General features: G+C 36.1%; 1 protein-coding gene across 5 annotated transcripts in view; it reads left to right on the top strand.

The window, feature by feature from the left end:
- LOC119836103 (rho guanine nucleotide exchange factor 11) overlaps positions 1-23,798 on the top strand; it is a 148,480-nt gene that overhangs the window by 44,562 nt on the left and 80,120 nt on the right. For all 5 annotated transcript variants that reach the window (XM_038361350.1, XM_038361349.1, XM_038361347.1 and 2 more), the window contains exons 15-19: positions 4,366-4,474; positions 4,871-4,982; positions 5,283-5,405; positions 5,695-5,754; positions 6,446-6,517. In XM_038361350.1, the coding sequence (XP_038217278.1) occupies positions 4,366-4,474; positions 4,871-4,982; positions 5,283-5,405; positions 5,695-5,754; positions 6,446-6,517 (476 nt within the window). The remainder of the gene's footprint in view (positions 1-4,365; positions 4,475-4,870; positions 4,983-5,282; positions 5,406-5,694; positions 5,755-6,445; positions 6,518-23,798) is intronic.

The raw sequence follows: 23,798 nt of genomic DNA, 5'->3' as shown, positions 1-23,798 counted from the left end.
GATTTGTGTATTTAATGAATTGATGTACAACAAACAAGAGTTTTGTTTAATGAGTGATACAATAGAATTTGAGCATTATTGCAACAAGATAAGGTGCAAATTACAATGAAGGTTTTGTACAACGCCGGACGGGCGTTCTTTGACGATGTTCTAGAGGTGATTGTGAGAGTAGTTTTTTTTTAATACGTCAATGGTCGAAGGAAAACTGATTTCTTGATTGTATTAGGAATACGCAATAAAATAATTCAATTAATTATTTACACAATTTATCTATCCCTATTTTGAATGTTGAATATACATATTTGGAACTTTTATGTGTGCAAAGAGCAATAAAGACCTATTTACTACCTACTTCCGACTAGCCGCCGCCCGCGGCTCCACTCGTTTCGTGGTCTCCGGCTATATACGTAGTCTGTATACAAAACCGTCTATGAACTATCCTACTAATATTATAAATGCGAAAGTTTGTAAGGAAGTGTGTGTGTGTTTGTTGCTCTTTCACGCAAAAACTACTGAACCGGTTGCAATGAAAATTGGTACATACAGATAGCTGGACAACTGGACATAACATATAGGCACTTTTTATCTCGATATTCCTACAGGATACTGACTTACGCGGGTAAAACCAGGGGGCGCAGCTAGTATTACATAAAGATCTAATCAGCTGTTGAAGCACGAAAAAGTTGCAAATACACATCCGTACAAACCTTCACGATTATAATATTAGTACAATATCGTTTGTATTACACATATCTTAGTTATTAGTTAATAGTTTTAAATTGCGTCAAGGAAAACATATGACGGACGTATGTCGCCCGTATAAACAAATTACACATTGTAGGATATAAAAGTGTGTATATATACTTGGGATTAATGAAGAGACGGTGGTGGATTGGCCTGGTGGATTGCAAAGAGTGTCCAAACGTTATAGAAACGAAAAAACATCCAATGGTTACTTTTAAGGTTTTTTTTTCATTCGAAAGCGAGATGCCTTGCGCGGGTTCACTAAATTTTGAATTTTGCAATATTTTCTTAAGTGTTCATAAGTTTTACTCAAATACTGTTAAAAATGAATATTGTCAATTTAACTACTGCTCTTCTTTAAAATATTCATATATCATGTAAGGCAATGCATTCATCGCCTTTTTTTTTTAATGTCACATTCGAAAATTGAGCTTGTGGGTCGCCTGAAGGTAAGCGCTTCCACCGCCCATGGACATTTAGAGAGGCATAAGGTCCATTTCAGACCTTACGCCTCTACAAATGGATTGCCGACTTTTTTGGATGGGATTAAGAAAGGATTGGCGAGAGGAATAAAAGAAAGGACTGGGAAGGGTAAGAGATATGAGCCTCCGGCTCCCCCACTCACCGAACGAAACACACAGAATGCTATTTCACGCCGATATTCTGTGGGTGTGTGGTACTTCCCCGGTGCAAGCTGGCCCAATTCGTGCCGAAGCGTGCTCGACTACCACATAGAATAAATTATAACAGAACCATGAACGCCCAAAGCAATATAGTAACATTACCAACTCTTAAAAAAAAAGTGCTTCAGTGGAAATAAAAAAAAGCGTAACCATGGGAAAGTCTTGACCGAAATATTATGTCAATATTATTATTTAATTGACGAGCCCTTATCAGAGCTTATCGCCGATAACAACTGTTTATGACAGCACAAATACACAATACTTATTTTGAGCCTTATGATCGTGGAATAAGGTTTATTGTCGTTTGATTTTCTTTCCCTGATATGTCACACCTATGCATTTTTTATCAGTTTTGGCAAATTTTCGAATGATTCGACTCATTCAGTTGGATGTGTTGCAACGCGGTTTAGAATTTGTTCCGTCTGTAAAGTGGATAGTGCATTGATAATAAGTACTTGTTGTGGTGTGCTGTGTGTGTCTGTGTTAACCTTGATTTGATTTTACGAAAACTGTGAGCCGTCTTTGTAATATTAGCTAATAATGGCATTAGGTTCATCAATGTATAATATAAATTACTGATTCAATATTTCGATATTAGTATAAAAAAAAAATATATATATATATATATATATATATATATATATATATATATATATATATATATATATATATATATATATATATATATATATATATATATATATATATATATATATATATATATATATATATATATATATATATATATATATATATATATATATACATATACATATAATTTTGTCCAAACTTGAAGATTGGCTACTATAAGTGTTGTAGTGTTGAGCAAACTTACCAACTAGTTAATTAAAAAAAATTAATAATCAATTTTATATATTTTTATCTTCTATAATAAATAGTAACTACCACTCCGTAATTAAACGAACAATTTAAAAAAGCATTCCGCAATTATACGAACAATGTAAAAAAGCATTTTGCTTAAAAAACAAAATTCAGTTTTTTATCCAAGTAGTTGCCATGTTCATTTGCCAATTAGAACACCGTCACATAAAAATACACGAAAAAGTGGGTAGTTATCAATTCATGTCATAAACGTCATTTGAGTTTTGTGACAGACATCAAATTAAACTCCACTGAACTAAAACCTATTGTCCAAGTGGCGATTATGTTAAGTTTAAATGAAATAATTATACATAACTGTAATTATTGTTAAAACAAGGAAATAATTGAAACGATTTATCGCATTTTATTGTTTTCCTGTTAACTATGACGCGATTCAAAAGCAGTGCTATGGATATTACTCTTCATGCAGACGTATTTTACGTTTATATGTGAAAAAAAAATCAATGATTTATTAAAGAATAGCTTGCTAGCACATAAAAAAAACGTGTATCTTATTTGAATTATATTGTAGTGATGATTATATGATTAGTGGTGATTAAATATAGTGATATAAATGGTGAATGTAGTGGATATCAGTGAAGGGGAGGCGAGGGAAGTCAGGAGGAGGTGGTGGCAGTCGCCCAAGAGTAAGAAGAAGAAACATAGCAAGTATGTTCTGTGGACATTTTTTGTGGAAATGTCATTTTTGTTGGGTTTTTATTGATTGTATGTTGTGCTATACAGAACCTATGTAATATGCATATTACAAAATAACTAATAAAAAGGGGTTTTAGTGAGATCTTTTTGTAAATTTTTCTGATTCGAGAATAATTTTAAATGGCATTATATCCTACTAATAATATTATAAATGTGAAAGTTTATTTGTCCGTCAATCACGCTGCTACTACTGAACGGATTTTGGTGAGATTTGTTATACAGACAGGGTATGAGCTGACTTGGGTATAGCTTTTCTTTATCCCGATTAAATGCTCCCTTGGGATAAAACAGGGATCTTGATATCCGGGCGGAGCCGGGACGAGCGTCTAGTATCTCAAAAAAATACTAATAATACTAATTTATAAATTATGCATAGTCCACAAATTACATTAATTGTGCATTGAATGAAGTTTAAATTATTACCTCCAGTTAATACAGTACCGTGTTATGTTCTGGGGAATTTCCCAAGTGAGAAGTTTTGATAATGTGCTTTCTGAGTAATGCCGTTTTTGTGAAACTGTGGCCAAATAAAATATAATGTTAAATTTTTAAGTTTGCTATTGCATAGTTTTAATTTACACATAAAAACATAGTTTATCGTAAAAATATATTTCTCTGGCAATTTAGATTTTAGATTGGCGATTTGGTGCATGGTTGACATGTAGCTATTATAAATATTCATGGTTTAAAAGAACCCGAAAGAAAACACGGAAAAGGGAATTATTTAATCCTGGCGATCCTAACTAGGAAATAAAATGAGCACATAAAATTATTGTATTCCCAACGATATTTTAATAGATGATAAGTGTACAAAGTTTGAATTAAATCAATCCGTTAGAAATGGATCAAAAGGGAATCTAAACGAGCCGTTTACATACAAAGTTGCAAACTTGGTATAACAGTTATAGTGATAAAAATCTGGTTTAAAAATCGAAAAAATGTTAAAAATCTAGATTCAAATTGATTCGCAAACATATATTGTATGATTTTCTTTAATGTTTAATTTATTAGTACTGATATTAGTTTTATAGCATTTAAGTATTTTGTAGTATTTCCAAACAGTGAATCTTTTATTCATGTTTACTCACTACATAGTGTAAAACAAAGTCGCTTCTCGTTATCAACTGTCCCTGTGTATGCTTGTGTCTTTAAAATTACGAAATGGATTTTGATGTGGGTCTTTCAAGAGAAATTCTTACGTGTATATTGCGGTTTTTCAAGAAAAAGTTTTATACGTATATAATGAGATCCACAACGGCACTCGTGCGAAACCAGGGCGGATCGCTAGTATATGATATATAAGGGAAACATGCATTGACGTAATGCGGTTGGTGCGTAGGCCGGCGTCGGTAGCGGCGGCGGTGGGCGGCGCGCGCGCGGCCTTCCTGCAGCGCGACAAGCTGTACAAGCAGCGCGTCAAGCAGCTCGCCAAGCAACATCCGCAGCCGGTACGTCTGCGCACACTGTGCTCTGTGCAATCTAAATACAAAACTTTTCCACGTCATAGCTAGTAAGTGGGTCACCACGACCTGATCTACACCGCCAAAAAAAAATCAATGCCTTGTATTATTATGAACCTTTTACTTTAGGAACAATTAAATCGTCTTTATGTATGTGTTTTTACACCAAATAAGTAAAAACCTATATTGGACCGACTTTATAAATTCTTGCTGCACAAAAACTGTGCTATATTCTATGTCAGGGCTGATACAATTGTAAAAGTTTGCTTTTATCTACTGTCTTTTGGAAGGCTAAATACCTACTTTATTATCCCGGGTCGATGTGGGCGGCTCGTGTTGTATGTATGTAAGGATGTAACATCATCACCAACTGCCGTTGCACAGTACGTGGTCCGCGGGCACCACCTGCAGCTGCAGGCGATCACGTCGCTTGCGCACTGCCACCACTGCGAGCTGCCGCTCGCCGGCCTCGCGCCGCAGGCCTACGTGTGCACCGGTGAGTCGCACACACCCACACACACACATACACACGCACACACACTATGCCAACACGAGACATATAGATATAGACACAGACACGGGGAAGCTGAGAAATTGCTAATAATACAGTAGCTATACTAATATTAAAAAAGGGGATACTTTATATAAACAGAAAAATCTTAAAAAGTACAAAAATTATACAGATAAGAAAAAACCCACAAATAGACATAAAAAGCACACACTGATAGATATGAAACAATGACACACGGTTAGTGCGTTGTATTCGAAATGTTGAGTGGTGTGACTGCGGTTGCAGACTGCAAGCTGCGCGTGCACCGCGGCTGCGCGCGCGCCGTGGAGGAGGGCTGCTGCCTCGACGGCGAGCACGCGCACACCCGCATCTCGCGCTTCATGGAGCGCATCCACCCCACCGCGCCCGGTGAGCTCTCACACACCCGCCAACCCGCTTACTCGCCCGTCCACTCACTCGCCCACCCACCCACTCACTCGCCCACCCACTCACTCGCCCACCCACTCGCACGAACCTTTCCGCTCCAGCTTGAAGTGAGCGATGCGAAAAATGATCACTCACCTTCCCATTCTTAGTTGCATAGCATAGCAGTTAACCATGGGAATGGAGCGAGTTCGAATTCCGTGTCGTTTCTTTACCCAGAATATTTCGTTTCCTTCAATAACACAGATCTTATTTTCTCTCTTAACGCCCTCAGGTCAAGATTCCGCCGACAAGAAATCGAGGAAGTCATCGGGCACCGCGAATTTTCTTAACAGTATGTGTTGTGTTTTTATTTTTTTTATTTTTCAAATAAATTACATAAAAATAATTACATCAGCGTATAAGAATGTGGAAAATAGCTGTCTTATTTTAGAGATATGTTTTTGATTGTTTAACTTGAGTGTTAGTTCTTATGTTTATCTGTGGATAACCGTCTTTGTGTTTAAAGTTCTATATACAAAAAAAAATTAAAAAATTCCTCAACGTTATTGACTATTAAAGTTAAGGTTACTAAATATATATTATTCGATAAATTAAGTAATACTTGCAAACTTAAGCCAAAGACATAAATATCATTTACCAGCGGTTTGGAAAACAGTTTTTTTTTATAACAGGCAACAGGCAACTGAGCTGGTAGTTCGCCAGATGGTAAGCGATCACCACTGCCCATGAACATTCGCAGAGATAGTGCCTAAGAATGCGCTGCTCGCTTGAAGGGGTCAGAGATATGGAAAGGGTGAGGAAAGAGAAGTGGTCCTACGGCTCCCCCACCCACCGAACGAAACACAGCAGAGTATGCCATTTCATGTCGGTGTTCTGTGGAGGTATGGTACTTCCCCGGTGCGAGCTGACCGAATTCGTGCCGAGGCGTGCTCGACTCCCACATACAAACGTTTAATAACCGAGAAGAGCAGGAAATTACCTGTATTTTTTTTTTATATTCATAAACGTGTTTCTGTCACCAGTGGAAAGGAGTTTCCGCAAAATGGAAGACGAACCGAACTGGGACCAGACCCTCACGCCGATACCGAATCAAGGTCAGTGTAGTGCTTTTTTAATATGTATTTATTTTTGAGCATTTTTCATAGCTATTGGAGGGACGGATGATGAAAGTATTTCGGAAATTCGTTTCGGTTGGTTTGGTTTATTTGTTTCTATAGGTATTTTAGAGCAGGCGAAAATCCTTGTGAATTGTTTTATTGTTGCTCTTTTGCTGTCCTGCTCATTTTCCCTTCTTTGATTTTTTATAACGAGGTAATTTTTTTAGCTGAAGTGTGTCATGATATATATGTTATATTGAGAGTTATTATATTAAGGAAATGAGCTGAGATATTTCTCAATTTGACTTGGAGTATTTCTTACTACTTAATTTCGAAACTGTAATAGTATATGTGTATAAGTATATGTGGTTACAGCAGTTTTAACTATCGTTCTTCTAAATCTAAAAATATTTTTGAAAATCTCACTAATTCTATCCTACTAATATTATAAATGCGAAACTTTGTTAGAATGTATGTTTGTTACTTTTTAATCTGAAAACCATTGTACGGGTATTGATGAATCGGCAGCGATTGTAACTTTTTTACCAGAATAAACCGTAAAAATATTGCTGCTGGCCGCGAGTCCGCCCGCCCAGCCAAAGGAAATAATGACAGTCCATAGTTTCCCCGCACCAAATTTCATTCAAATCGGTTCAGTGGTTGGTGGCGTGAAAAAGAGACAGAGTTTCTTTCCTATTTATAATATTAGTACTGATCACATTCAAAATTACGAACCCTATTTCACTGAAATAAAACATAATGCAGTGAAATGCCCTCTCCAGTGTAAGGGTCACCGTACACTGGTCACTCGTCGATATAAATAGGTTTTTAATTGTCCGACCGCCGCCCGGCGACGGTCCGTCAGCGGTTTGCTGCAAGATTGGAATGTATTGTATGCCTTGTGATGCTGTGGCCGTTTTGTGTGTGTGGATCTGAAAGGTAGAAGCAGAAAAAAGGGGAAAAAAATGTATTTAAAGTGGAAACGGGAGAGTGTGGTATTTAAGGGACAGAGTTATGGACGTTTACGTAGAAATTATGAAAACGTAGGAACATAGAACGAAAGTATAAAGATACTAGCTGCACCCCGCGGTTTCACCCGCGCAAGTCAGTATCCCGTAGGAATATCGGGATAAAAAGTTGCCAATATATTATTCCAGTGGTCCAGCAATCTACGTACCAAATTTCATTGCAATCGGTTCAGTAGTTTTTGCGTGAAAAAGTAAGAAACATACACCCATCTTTACAAACTTTCGTATTTAAAATATTAGTAGGAATTAGGATTTCAAACAAACTATAATGACGAAATTAAATTAAAGATCGTTGCACTGAAAGAGTTGAGGTACACCGAGGAGGAATAAAAAAGTATTTGATGAGGTTACGTATGTTTGAGGTCATAGTTTCGATATCATAACGGTTCGGTGCCGTGACCACCGACCACCACCACTTTAGTCAGACTGATGATCAGATTATCCCTCCGACGCTAGCAACGTAGCCCTACATCTAGGTCCTAAATTTCGTATAGAGGTATAATCATACGAAATTTTTCCTAATATAACATCCAAGGTCATAATCTAGTCACCATAATAATTATCTGCTTACACTGTCAATCATTGGGATCATTTAATCAGCCTAGCTGGCCAAGAGCGAGTTTGCAGTTCTCGAACTTTTATTCTGGTTATGCTAATTTTCTTATGATGTTTTCCTCCACCTTCAAATTCAATTTATTACTTGCACACTCTTCCTAGACTCGAATCCCCGACTTTTTAAATCCAACGGATAGGATCTAGGAGGCGGCGAAGCAGTTTTTCTCCTTGATAGCTAATGCTAAATCTAAGTCAGAAGGATTAGATCAAAACAACTTTAAATATTTGGTATTATCAAATTGAAAAAAATGTTAAGGTCAATTAAAAAAGCAATCGAAACAAATTCACTCATTGATGCTGCGTGACACTCTACGTGACACTGCGACAATACGTGACGGGGCTTACACTATACGGTCGGCACGATACGGTCCGATCGATCATTGAGCTTTTTGCTAATAAATCTCGTATTAAATTGCTGAAAATTGTTGTTAATTTCCCGAGCAATATCGTGCAAAATTAATTTTCCAATCGTGAATATTTCGTTTTTGAAATATCCAACGTTTATTTTAGTTCCCGTTATTATTTTGCCATTACACTCTGAATTAAGAACTAATCAATGTTGGCTTCAAAATGACTGTATTCATTTCACGGTTACAAATGAAGCAATGTAAAGCTTTTGATTAGGTAATTTAACATTAGGAAACACACTGTGAATGATTTTTTTCAGTTATTTTACAAGAACAATAAATTTAAACTTATTATATCTCTAATTATGTTACTTCATCCTATCCTATCCTACTTTCTATCCTCCTACGAATATTATAAATGCGAAAGTTTACAAGGTTGTGAGTGTGTTTGTTTGCTACTCTTTCACGCCAAAACTGCTGAACCGATTGCAATGAAATTTGGTACGCAGACAGCTGGACAATTGGAATAACACATAGGCAAATTTTTATCCCGATATTCCTACGGGATACGTACTTACGCGGCTGAAACCGCGGGGCGCAGCGCATTGATTAAATCAATTCTTATCCCCAAAGTGTGAGCGTCAACACAACCAATTCTGACAATATTACATACAAACGATTGATAACCTCCTTTATCTCGTAGTTGGTTAAAAACAACGGCATGATATGTCAAAATATTCGATTACTATACATACATAAGAGGTTTTTTACTTGTATCATTACGTAGATTCTATTATTACGTAAGTTTTAACAGTAAGTTTGCAATAAGGGACAGTAGTGCAGCGCGTAAAGTTTGATCGTAAATAGTGAATGGAACACGCAGAAGCTCCGCTGAAAGTTTCGGCCTTTCAGTTACATAGTTGACGCGTCGAGAGCGCGCCGACCGGACGCCTCCACGGTCTGTTGTTTGTTTGTTTGTTTGTTTTTTTTTGTTTTGTTGTTTACCGTGTGACGTGTACGTGTGTGCGTGCAGTGATGTGTTACAGGGCCTAGGTATGATCGTTAAGGTTGGAATTGTGGTTCGATTTCAGTGGAAATGTGTTTATTTATTAGTTTATATTATGTATTGGTTAATGACTGCAAATATTTTTTTCATTGAAGAAATCCAAATAATTAGTAATATGCAGCGGTAGTCTTGCGGATTCGTTTCAGAATTTTGATATTATGTAAAGAAAGGCCGTAAACAGAAACTTAAAAATAAGATGGTTTCTGAAAACATTGCGCATACTTTAATGATGTTTTGAATAATTGTAAGGTTTCTCTTTTTTACACGGTGGTATTAAGTTTGTATGTCTATATAGAGATATATACGTAAAATACATGTGTACCCGGGGGCGGGCAGCTAATGTTTAAATAACTGTATAATGATGTCTGTCGTTGTTATGAATACAATAAACATTTGTTTGCAGCACGTTAGTAAATAACATAGAAAGAGTTGTAAATTTCTATCGATAAATTGCATTGGGTGCAAAAGGGTCTGTTTTATCATTAGCTAGGAATCTCCGCTATAGTGCAATCGATGGCTGACGGTAAAACTGGGTGCAGGGTGAAATATACCATACGCCTGTGTGCTTAGGCTCATTTTGATATGACACTGCATTGGTCACAGTGTAAATATTTTATTTCCAAATAAATAACCTCTGACTAATATCACAGGTAGACGCGATATGAAAACAAAACAGATTAATTAATTGCTATATAAATTGCTATTAATATGAAGTTGGAAAATGTATTTATGACCAATAATAACTTATAAGTGTTTTCAGAGAACACTTTCTCAAATAAACTACGTATTATTATGAATTACGGGTTGCGCTCCGTTCTCGAAATATCAACTGACAGAGGGAAGCAAATATATTCGGTGGAGACGTAACTTACAGTTCTAGCTTAACCTGAGTGATTTATAGATCGAATATAAACAGGAAATGTGTAGCCGATGTCGCAGGAAACGGTTCCATTTGCTAAATCTTTTTATTCTGCTGTGTAATTATTAAGTATTAAAGTATTTAATTTTATTTATATAAAGATGAATTTATTTTGAAAAATGATTTCAACCATGAAACTGTTTCAATTGAGATGTATGTTTAATAGTCATAGATCTATCGTATAAAAAATATGTTTGACTGTTCAATATACATTCGAAACTATTGAATCTCGATATGATTTCTTCCATATAAACTCTTGGTTTGCCTAGTTGATTTTAAACAGTATCTAAGTAGGGAAATTGGCTTACACCTTCAGTACCATTTCCGATTGATAAATTCTATTTGATTTTATCTTGCTAAGCTATCGTAAGCTTACTCAGTTTCGCTGCAACTTGAATTTGAACTATTTTACATTTGAAATTACTAAAAATAAGCATAGCCCTTATCAACAATTTAATATGCATTTTCGTTTTGTATATTCGTTAGTTATTGTATTATCCGTGTAAAAAAAATCTTAATTCTGTTTGAGTGTCCGCGTCTCTCCTCTCCGTCCATTTCTTCCTTTCAATATGTATTTAAAAATACAAAATTAGTATTCAAATACCGTTCATAAGACGAAACAATATTCCAAGTGCGTCCTGAAGAAATTACTTGTGAATTGGTTCGCAAGTTGGAGGCCTGTTAAGGATCAATTCTTGCTCGCGAGCCGCTCGGGGGAGACGAGTGGGCGCCGAAATTGCGAGCGCCATGTTATTTATGACCTCGACGAGTGATATGCGTTGACGATATTTGTTTTTAAGCTCAGTTTTGGCAAAAGAAAAGATGACAGTTAAGATCCACAGAATACAAGTGTTTGAGGCAGTAGATAGGTTTGGTATGAAGTAGGATTGTAGCTAGTCAATTAGTGGAATGATGAGAAATTTTGAAAGAATAGAAAAAATTTGATCACGAGGCAGGATTCGAACCTGCGTTTCTTGCCAAACCGTAGCAATGTAGTGGAATGATGTTTGGTGGAAGAAGTAGCTGTTGTTTTAATTATATTCAGTTTGATTTTAATTTAAGTTACTTACCGGACTATTTCGTAGCTAAATCAAATTTCGATAATATGGACGGTGCGAGTTCCTTGGAGGCAATTTTATAATCGTGACATTAAAAGACGTAAATAATTAACATACATATAGATATCCTAGCTGCGCCCCACGGTTTCACCCGCGTAAGTCCGTATCCAGTAGGAATATCGGGATAAAAAGTTGCCTATATGTTATTCCAGTTGTCCAGCTGTCTACGTACCAAATTTCATTACAATCGGTTTAATACTTTTTGCGTGAAAGAGCAACAAACACGCACACATCCTTACAAACTTTCGCATTTATAATATTAGTAGGATATAAGTAGGATATTATACATATGTGTACGTATATAATCTCACATCACGTTCAATTTTAAGATAATCTTTATATAGGATAGGTATTACAGTAGTGAAATGAAAGCTTACATGTAAGCACTGCGATCGCACCCGCTACAGGCCACAGAGTAGAGCACGCAGAGGCTACAGCTGCTATTATAATTAGCGCATTACTCACGCGCTCTGTGACTCGCGACCGAGGCATTGACGTCCGGAAGGCAGAACATGTTTTATTTTTAGTTTGTATAGACACTAGTTTTAATGAATAAGTGATGTGGAATGTTTTGTGAAACGTCTATTCTGTGTTTGTTAGTAATGGATGTCCCTCTTGTTTTAGGTCGGAATATTACTCAAACTCAAACATTTATTCAATCGTCATATTACACAGTTATAACATTTACCACCCCCAATAATCTCTATAACTGACTTTAAAAACCTCCAGGTTCCCAAATTGACTGTTTTTTTTGGCCTTGCTACCTTAAAACTTTCGATTGAGTTTGAAGCCAATTTAAAGACAGTTTAGAAATAAATATATGATATTGTGGTTTAATAATAACCACTTCTAATATTTCTTACAAGCGGTCCGCTCCGGCTTCGCCCTTTTATGTATCATATATAGCCTATAGCCTTCCTCAATAAATGAGCTATCTAATACTAAAAGAATTTTTCAAATCCGACCAGTAGTTCCTGAGATAAGTGCGTTCAAATAAACAAAACAAACTCTTCAACTTTATAATATTAGTATAGATTGATAAGCAAAATAAAATGATAAAGTAACTATTTTCTAGATATTGTATAAACAAAGAGAAGTTAAATATATTACGTTGTTAAACGATTGCTCCAATCAAACTGAGTAGTAAGTAGATATTTATAGGGTTTCTATTGTTATGAGGCGGTGACATACACGCGGCTCGGCCGACATGTTATTTATGTGGATTATAGTTCAGGGTTCATGTATGTTTGTAGACGTTGAGAGGTATTTCATTCAACTTAAACGTTAGATCGGATTTTAACCTACGGTTCACGTTCAAAGCTTGTCAGTGGCAGGCGAATCACTTGCGAAAATACTAGTGTTGCGAGCGCTGTGAGAGATCAAGTCGCCTATATTTTCCTTGCTTGCTGTTACATAAATTAAAACAGTTGTATTGACTTATAACAATACTTAAGAGAGATCTTAAAAATCTGTATTTTTAATTTTTCAATATATTTCAGAATATTGCTCTTACCGGGAGAATCTCTTCTTAAAATATATATATAATTGACGATGCTATACAATTTAATTTTTAGTTTTATAGCATTGAAATGGGGTGCCCCTTAGGCACATGAAACCGAAAGAGTTGAAGAAATTCGATTACTGCGGCAGGATCACGGGTGGCCGAGAGGCTAGGCGTTGCTACGGTTAGGCAAGAAACGCAGGTTCGAATCCTGCCTCGTAATCAATTTTTTTCTATTCTTTCAAAATTTCTCATTTATAAAGCATTTCAATGCTATAAAACTAAAAATTAAATTTAAGAAAGGCCGCGTTCCATCGATACAATATTGTAATCATTGAAATAATGTTTCGTATTGGTTGTGATGGTTCTTAATCATCTCAATAGATGGCGTGGGGTGCCCCTTAGGCACATGAAACCGAAAGAGTAGAAGAAATTCGATTACTGTGGCAGGATCACGGGTGGCCGAGAGGCTTGGCGTTGCTACGGTTAGGCAAGAAAAGCAGGTTCGAATCCTGCCTCGTGATCAAATTTTTTCTATTCTTTCAAAATTTCTCATCGATGCTATACAATTTTTACTGTAATACTGTATGTTAGGACAGTGGTAGAATCTAATGCTATCTCTGTTTTGGAAATGAGTTAAGTAACAAAAAGTACCTCTGACTTTGACCGGAAACCGTTTGTTTATTGCTTGTTTGTTTGTGTTGTTTGTTTATTAGTATTATATATATCCCTGTATTTGATTTATATGCGTAAAAACAATGCTTCTTAAAATCTGTAACTATACAGTAAAACCACAATATTTAAAAAACACAAACAACTACCTTACTAAAACTAACTGTTTCGTAGCCTGTGTACTTGTAAAGATTTGTACACATAAAATGTGAAAACGTTAGTTTTATATCGAGAACAAGCAATGAAACGGCCAATTACTAGTTGTTACACAAATTTACCAGCGCTTTTTTACAACTACCCCCATAAACGCCGTTATAAAGCGGTGCTACGCCGCGCTTTCTATTAGTTTAATGATGTTAGTGGACGGGTGCGGTCGTGTCAAGGGCACGGGGGTAAGACGAGGCGGCGGAACGTGCTGGTAGAAGCGCTTAGCGAAAGCGGGAGCGGGGTGCGCGATATTTGTCACATTTTTGACGTGGCGTGGCGATTTCGATTAGTCTTGAAATAATATAGTTTAATTTTTTTTTAAGTTACTGATACGGTATTTGTATATTATAAAAATACAAAATGATAACTATATTTTTCGATGTTTGCAATAGCATAAATATTTTAATACGTATAGCTGAAATATAATGATTGATTAAGCTAGATTGTTATGCTGCATTTATGTATATTTATGTAGCCTATTCCACTATTACAGTATTTATCATATACATGTTTACGTCTCGTTTTAAATACATATGTATTTTGGGAATGATTGACGTGCGACTTGTACATTCCACACAGAAGACTTTTAAATAGATAATGCAGTGTTGTAGAGAATAGAATGTTTGAAATAGATCATTAACAAGTGTACATTTAGCAGTGTTTGTGCTGCTGCTCGCGAGGCTAATGGCTGCTCCGAAGTGCGAGACTGATCGCGTTTTTGCGATGTTTGCCTCGCGCCTTGCGTCACTCGCCTGACGTCTGTTTGAACGACATTATATTCAAAACAAATTGATTTTTATGTACCTACGATGTGTTTTTTTTCCGCTGCGAAGGTATCGAGTTTGTTGATAAATATTTACCCGTGTTCTTTGTTATACATCGCGTCGATAAAGTTTTATTGTGTTTTTTGGGCGCAGGTCGTCAAGGGACGAAGTGATTTTAAGTTAAATATACCCATTGCACAGAAACACATTCCATAAGAATCAATTAAATTTGATTTTCCCTTCATTATTGGATTCATATGGAAGTGTAGTTTATTCAACTATATGTTTTCACTTCCAGTTATCACATACACATTTACCTCGAACCGTCCAAAATCCTATATATAAAGTATTTTAGGAAATTCAGCTATACATTTATAAAAACTAATCCAGGATATTCCACACTTCGTTATTTATAGAAGAGAGAAATAAAGATTTGAAATCTCATCTAATAGCTCAAAACGTCTCAAACCACATATTGTATTATCCTATGAAGACAGTGGAGTGTGAAAGAAAGGGTTCTGCTGGAGAGCCCGAAGCCACCCCCGCCCGTACAGATGCCGCACAAGTGCATATTATATCGTGAATATTATCCCTTGGTTATGCATCCACTTAGTCTATTATGAATCGTGTTCGTGGTACAATATATCGCGGATAATGTAAGAGTGCGGGATAGTGAAATGTTTGGAAATATATAAGTCTGTACGGATGTTTTTAGTACAATTTAGAGTGTGGTTTGGCTCTGGTGTGGACAGGGCTTTTTCGTGTTTTTGTTTTGTACGTTATTTCTAAATCTTGCAACACATGTTGGTGCCGTTTTGGCATCATTTTATATTTTTGTTCTGTTCCGTATTCAATTTTATCTATATTGTTTTCTGGTGCCAAATGTAAGAATGTCTGTCTATGTTTATGTTTAACAAAACACTGTATTTACCTGAAAGAAACATTATATTACATGCTTTTAAAGCAACTATAATGTTTCTATAATTTAGTAGTTATTATATTTGCAATATATAATACCATCCGAATATTCAGGAATGAAATATTTTTAAAAAGAATAATCAATGTCCAATTACTCCAGTTTATTTATATCGACATGTTCAGGGTAGTGTCATTGTACAGGCGCTGTATCAAGCAGGATGCGATATCGCCACCCACGGCTCCTACGTGCTGTAGTTTATTGTATTTTTATCAACCATTTCACGATGACGTCAAATCGATGGACGCTGTTCGGAAGGGAGGCGGTGTGAATCGCGCTAGCGAAGGTTTTTTCAAAACATATATATTCAAATTATCTACTTCATAGCAATATCGTATATAAATATTGCCTACTAGTGTTGTATTGAAATTCGAAGACAATAAACGATAAAAGTATAATATATATGAACACTAATGCATAACAATAGACGAAGCTCATTTCTAAGTTCCAGCAGAACACTTGACTATTTCCCAAACAATGAAAACAATTAAGTGGTCTGAAGTGTCCTATTTGCTAGTAAACGAACCGTATTTTGGTTGGCAAGGGCAGGATTACGTACTATGGGGCCCAAGATGTGTCACTTTCGAATGATATTGAAAATTATATTCCCATGTTTAAGGTCTCTAAAAGAAGCTAATATTCGAAACTTATAATTATGTATATGTGTAAAATTAACTAACTGAAATGGCGTGTTTGGCCGTGTTGGAAACGTAAGAAAGGACCTAGCAGTGTAGTGAAGTTTAGCACTTAATATAGCATGTGTTTTGATAATGATAAGTAACTTTTAAATCTAAATTTCTTGTGTTGATATGTTAAGGGATTATTGAATTAAACGTTACTGTAAAAAAATATATAGTGCGTAGAATAGCGCGGTGAACAATCAAAGTATGTATTTATATACTACTCCAATACCAGTTAATGTTTGTATTTTCATGAGTGTTATTGGCTGATTTTATATATTTTTAGTTGCTTAACCGGGAATTGTGGTTTTAAAAAGATCAGTTATCTTTAAAAAATATTGAGTACAGAGCACACGAAGAAATAGATCGATGTACGATTGAACTCTCTTACTCGGGTTTTGTAGGGCCCTATTGTCTAGCTGATACGATTGATACGATTCCACCCTGGCGTCATCGTCGGTAGTTCTGTGTCGTCACGTCTCCGCAATGGGCCAATAGAACAGCGGGGTATGGGGTCAAGGTCCCGGGGGACGCGGGGACCGCTCTTGAGATGTTATACTTTTGTTTTTGTTGAGATTCGTTGTGGCTTGAGGGGAATACAAATATTTGTGTATAAGAGGCTTTTTTTTTTGTTGAAGACGCAGATGTAGGTATCTTTGCTAAATAACTTGTGAGAATAAGTTTGATACTGTGTTGGTTTTTTAGAAGGATTTGATATGGGAAACTGCCTTTCGGCGTCTGCTTTGGTATACTTGATTTCCGGATTCAGTAATATGAAAAGTGAATGCGTGATCATAGAGTAAACGCACAAACTGCGTTCCATAGCATTTCCTTACAAAGCGGTCGTTTTGTCGCAACAAAATAGAGCACACGTAACAAAACGACCATGGTTAGAGCAGAAAGGAACCCCCGAGGCGCCGGGGTGTCTGCGAGGGGTTATCCAGCCCGGGGGGTTCGCGGAGTGGGGTTCAAAGGATGACTATCACGGCCTGAGTGTTTATCTGATGTACAATGTGTGTTAGTCGATGGAAAAGTTTTGGTTTTTCTAGTCGCGCGTGTTTCTGGCCCGTTGTTTTTCGTGTAGTGCAAGTATCAATATTATGAAATGAGGGTATTAATAAAGACGTCTTAAAACTTATAAATTAACGTATATATTAACCCACTTGCATATTTATTATTATTAGTATGGACTCATCGCCAAATCTCTAATGCTCCCAATAGTTAGAATACAATCGAGCTTTACACATGCCGCAATAAAGTCATGATGGATGTGCCACGTGAAGTATTACAATAAATATTTTTCCCATACGGTGCATTAGCGTGCGAGAAATGAGGCAAGCGGCTGGCGGGCTTATTGGGAATGGATATCGGCTCGCGTCGCGTGTATGGGGAATTCCGGGAGCGTCAACAAATAAGTTGATGTGTGTAAGGTTGATTGGTTCAAGTTTTTTAAATTGATTGGGAGTTGTGACTACTGAAATGATGGAGATTGGTTGAGATTGATGAGGACATATGTAGGAAATACAGATAGTTAGTGTTTTGCACACTGTTTGCGTCGAGCTCATCGTAGTTCGGAAAGTACTCTATAATAGTTTCTCAAAGAGAATTATTATTTTTAGACCATGCATGCGTCCCTATTTGTTGACGCTACGCTAAGTGGCATTGCCCAACTGTCCGGTAATAGAAGTCGGTTCCGGTATCGATCTACCGGCACTATTTCAGTCCCCTTCCCGCTCACCCCGGCCGCGGGTCCTCCGCAGCGCTGCAGCGCTGCATTTAGATTTAATTAGCGTAATCGGTTTATTGGTGCAGCGCTCGTGATGCAAGTGCGTATTGTAGGCCTGCTAGAGACCCCACTAGCGCAGTAAGAGTTCACAGAAATTACGCGGAATGCACATTTTTGTACCAATAGTTTCTTGAAGTAGGCAGCACCACATTGATGAAGCCTAGGTGACATTTTCGTAGAAAATGAAATGTTCTAAATACTATTAAAAGTTAGTTTGAAATGTATGCCTCCTAAGATGTTTTTATACGAATAATTAAATTTACTTAGTAGTAGCAGTCAAATTAGTAGGGGTTAGAATATTCTCAGATATGTTCCAGAATTTCAATGTATGGAGAAAGATATGTATCGACTGCATGAAGCTTTTGGTTAGAATACAAAAAAAAGTAATGTTTTTCATATATTGTAGGTCATAATTCCGTAATCTTCATACAAACGTTTTTTCCCATAGTTCACTTTATTTACTCTTAATCCTTTTGACTTGTTGGAAGTTTGAAGCGCTTAGTGCAGTTAGGTGGTGACCCTGTGGTGTAATTTTTTTTTTTAAAAAAGGAAAAATATAACACCTCATAAATATTCTGATTTATGTACTTAATGAAAAATTGTTACCCGCTGCCGCACGTACATTAAAATCATATATATTTTACAATAGTTGTTTACAATGATAATGAAATGTGATTGAAATTTCGTGTACTTTATTTTTTTATGTTACACAGACAGCATCTTACTTAAAATATATTTAATTAAAGCGTTGTTGGAGAAACACTGATATAGCGCTTTACACCTTTATTAATGTCATTATCATGATTTGTTTTGTTTTTTCTAATAACTTCTTATACACATAATGTCCTACGCAACAACCTACTGGTTGGGAATATCCTCAAGAAATCTCGGTGCACAGACGCCCTAAAGGCTGAGTCGCGTCTAGACGCCTCGTACAATAATAATGAGGGTAAGCGCTAAAACGAGTGTTATAAAATCACGAGCTGTTACCGCGGTATGCCACGTTCTGAATTTCAGTTCTTTCTAAACTCTCTTATAGCTTTTGACACTGCTACGGTGAGGTTTGTTCGTGTGGGATTCATTCATCGCTAATGTAAGCTCAAATGTTATTTAAGGCCATAATCTGTATATTTACAGAGTTTTTAACGGAAAGGATATAGTAACCTTAAATTTTTTAGATATTTTAAAATAAATTCTCTTGAAGTAAGGCAGAGAAAGCTTCTTGAAAGTTTCAAAATATAATTAAATTTACTGGAGTTAATAATATATTCAGACTATTTTATATTTAACTAAGTGTACTTTTATTAAGTTTTATCCACTTTCGTAATCCAGTAGCTATTTCTATGGGACTGACTATTGTTCTACGAGTATAATTGAGAAATGTTTAAAGTGCGTTTGTCCACTGCCCAAGCGCGACACGTGCTAACATCATCAGAAGTCACACGAAGGACACTCCGCTTCCGGGATTCCGCGCCCGTCTCCGGAGCCGAACACACGACGCGACCCACGTGTCGCTAGCAGTTTCCATCGTCGCGTAGTCGCTAATTGAGTTGTCGGTAATGTGCGCCAGATGTGCACTACGTGCTGGAGTTGGAGATGTGTTGCTTGGATTTCGTTGATAGGAAAAGATTTAGGTGGAAAATGTTTTGGTAGACGGATTATATTGATGAAGGAAAGGAAGATATATGTTTTATGTGCTTGTAATTTCAGAAGCTTACATCATGCATGTTTCTATTACAAGCATCAAGGAATAGCAAGGAAACTCTCGTTTTTGAAAGCTTATGTAGTGATCAGTCCATTTAAAACATATAGGTATAGTTTGAAAATGCTTAGATGGATGATGAGAAACTGAAAATCTTCTGATCTAATAATGAAAATCCTGAGAATTGGTGATCAATCGTGTTATCGAAATTGACGGAATGGGTTCGAAATATATACATCAGAGATCATTTGGTATCCGATACCAGTAGTACATTATGGTATACGTGTTTTGCCCGCATAAGAAAGTCACATTGTTCATATATTGGCACCTTTAAAATAGTATTCCATATAGTGACTATCCCACGATATTGGCTGCTTGATCCAGCAATCGTGCAAGGAGCTTATTGCGGACGCACCGCTACCCGACTGCGCAAGGGTGGCGGTGAGTAACGCGACCTTGACCGCTTGGCCCGCGGCCAGCCTGATAACACAATATCGACTGCATTCCTCGCAATTTGGCTGGTTTATTTTTGTGCCCCAATTGTGAGTGCAGCGCGCGCTTTTGGTTTCCGCGCGTGGAAACTGTGTGCGTCAGGAGTGTGTTGGAGAAAGTTGTCATTTAAATTAAATTTATAGAAGGGTTAATAAGATCTTCCGTCAACTTCACCCGGATAATTGAAAGATGTATTAACTCATAATACTTATTCAAAAATTTACATGTAATTCCCCGAGGAATATCAAGCTATCTATGTATTTGTAGAAACGTAAGGTCAGCAAACGACGTTACGTCCCTGCAAATGTTCATGGGCTGTTGTAGCGCTTACAGTCAGTAAAAAAATAATCATCTCATTGTCAAATCTAGACCAAATTTATATGCGACCACATGGCAGGCACCTTCAAATAAGAATCATAAAAGCCGGCTCACCCGGTAAAAAGTTACGAGGTAACAAACAAAAATACATATTCAGTCGAATTTACAACCTTTTCCATTTTTAAAGTCGGTTGAAAACTAAAGGCTACAATTGGCCGATTAATTATGTGTCTTAAAACCAAGATGAATGCTTTTATTTTTATCATAGGCAAGAATTTACAATAAAGTTATTCGCTTATAATTTACAAAATTATATAAATAAAGCACTTAAGTATAAAATAATATTAAAAAACTGATTAATAAGTTAGCTTAAAAGAATCATACTCAAACATTTATTTATTCAATTAGACTTCTTCAGAAGCAATTTGGAATTGTCATGTAATAGTTTTACCAATTACCACCGGTTCGGAAAGCAGTTTCTACAGAGAAGGGCCGGCAAGAAACTCTGTAGCAACCTTATGCTCTCCTAAATCTAGTGCGTTCTTCCTGAAAGTTATTTTTTACCTGGAAGCTACGATGATAACCAAGCGCAGATTAGCTCTTACTGCATTGTTAGAGCGCTTAACAGAAGCGCCTACAATAGTTTTTATTCGTGTTTTGTGCGGCGAAGTGACGCGCGCCGAGTGGAGCCTCTAGGCTGTCGTAATTTTTATTTTTAGCTGTGTACAATGCTGGTTTTATGGGCACTTCTATGCTGAGTCCATGTGGGCTGAGATGAGATGGAAAATTTTTGGGAAATGCTAGAAATAACCAAGTGGGGGCACTATATTCTTAAAAATCGTGCGCTAATATTTGCCAGTAGTCCAAATCAGTAGGATATTTGGACAAAGGGTATCGAAAGGTATTCGTTTTTTATGGTCATATCTTTTTTTTCGTAGTTTTTCACTTGAGGCGTGATTGCTTGTGAGCAATGTACTTGTTTTTTAAAACTGTCCCAGCTAAATATATCTTTTCATCGCTTTTTGGGTCAACTCATGCCGTTAATATACATTATACTTGTATATTTATTAATATTGACGAGTGAAAAACGGATAATGTTAAATTTTGTTCACATTTATATTTGTTTCTGTGAAAATTATTTTTAAAACAAGATCTGTCGGTACGTCAGCGCTTGATCACAAGAAATATCTTTATTCAATACTAGCTTTTCGTCACAGCTTCATCCGTCGATCATATATAACTTACGTCACTCAGTGAAGATGATGCTTTCTAGTGGTGAAACAATTTTTTAAATCAGTCTAGCAGTTTTTGTGTGAAAACATTACAAACAAAATTATAAATTGACATATAGATTATAGATAGATACATTTCTCTAAAAAATATGTAAATTTGGATTATATCAATACATAGTATCATAGTGATTTTTATAGTAAATCGTATACAGTCAGTATCTCACCTCACATTACAAGTCGGATTGTATCAATAAAATAGAGGCTGGTGTACGTCTTGGCTAGGGTTGTCAATTATAAAATAAACTTTTAACGATATATTCGAACTTCATTAGCTTTTAACTAAATATCCATAATAATACAAAGGCTGTACAAACTGATTTCCATATATAGCAATTATCCTTCTCACACTATAGAATTTCGTACTGTCGACAACCCTACCATATGTGTTGGCGGCGGGCCAATGCAAAGGTCTGCTAGTACATTCGCGCGCGGAGCGGCGTACAATAAATAGTAATAAATTAAGTTTATCGACTCGCGTGTATTGTGTAATCGCTTTTATTTCGCGCTGCATTTGTTTTATTGATTGTAAAAAATGTGGATGAGTAAATTAAACAGACGCGTGCGAATCGTTCGCGGCGAAACGCGCGCGTGGCGCCGCCAGACTGGTGTAATGATACCAGGATGATGTATTAACCATTTGTGTTCGCTATTTTATTATTTAATTCCTGGAATCATGACCGGGTTGAAAGGAACTTGACGCAAAATATGTTTTGAATCGTTTTTGGTCAAAAAATATACTTGTTTTGGAATGTCGATATATATGATTTTTTTTATATTGATCAGAAAATAAAGCCTTACTGTTTCGAAATTTCGTTTTTGTTCACAGTTTCAGTATGTGCTTTGCAACTGAATTTATTTTTACATATTTTACATAGTATTTACTGTATTGTGTTAAAATGAATATATGAAATGGGCTTCTTAATAGTTATATTAATTCTTTATAATGTATCAAAATGGTTATATTAAAAATCATGCATATGATACTTATCTGTACAGTAACATACTGATATAATGATCTTAAAATGTATTTTACATTTAAGTAATACACGTCAACAACACGAGGTCAATTTCGACCCAAAACCTTTCGGAATATGAAATCTGTACGCGCCTGCGAAGTTAATTGTCAATCGACCTGAAAAATTGGCAAGGGCTCTATCAAATCATGTTGAAACACATTAAATTTACCCCGTGTGGGCCTCGATCTAGCCCGCCCTTACACGGAGGTGAAATTGTGCTATATTCTTGTTTTAATTAATGCAAATATAGCATAAGCAATAATTTTGAAGATGAGCTACATAAAGCTCTAAAATATTCCCGAATACTCAGGTTATTTACGTTAAATATAACCTTGCACCCATTTTATTTTATTTTTTTCATACGTGTATTCATTTATTTACAAACAAATGACTGAAGGATTTAATAATATTTGAAGTTCATATTTATCACACTTATATTTATTATATTTATAATTTAAAAACATGAACCGTTGTTAGACATCTTTGAAATGGTGGAAAATTTAACTAAATGTAATGTTTCTTGTGTAGTCGTCCGTGTGTTTTATTGCCGTATTTGTAAATTTTAATTATTAATTATTTAGAAATCCATTAAAATTGATGCCTGGACATTATTGTAAAGGTAACACTGAAACATCGGCTATGACACCCTTCATTTCAGAGATAAGATGGTAGCATTGTAGACGCAGTTTACTGAAACGGATATAATAATAATAATAATAATAATACACTTTATTTAGCACCAATTTAAAATAAAAATAATGTATAAAAAGGAAAAACAA

This window comes from Zerene cesonia, chromosome 22 (genome assembly GCF_012273895.1).
Source record: "Zerene cesonia ecotype Mississippi chromosome 22, Zerene_cesonia_1.1, whole genome shotgun sequence".
NCBI lineage: Eukaryota > Metazoa > Arthropoda > Insecta > Lepidoptera > Pieridae > Zerene > Zerene cesonia.
This window is presented reverse-complemented; position numbering and strand designations above follow the sequence as displayed.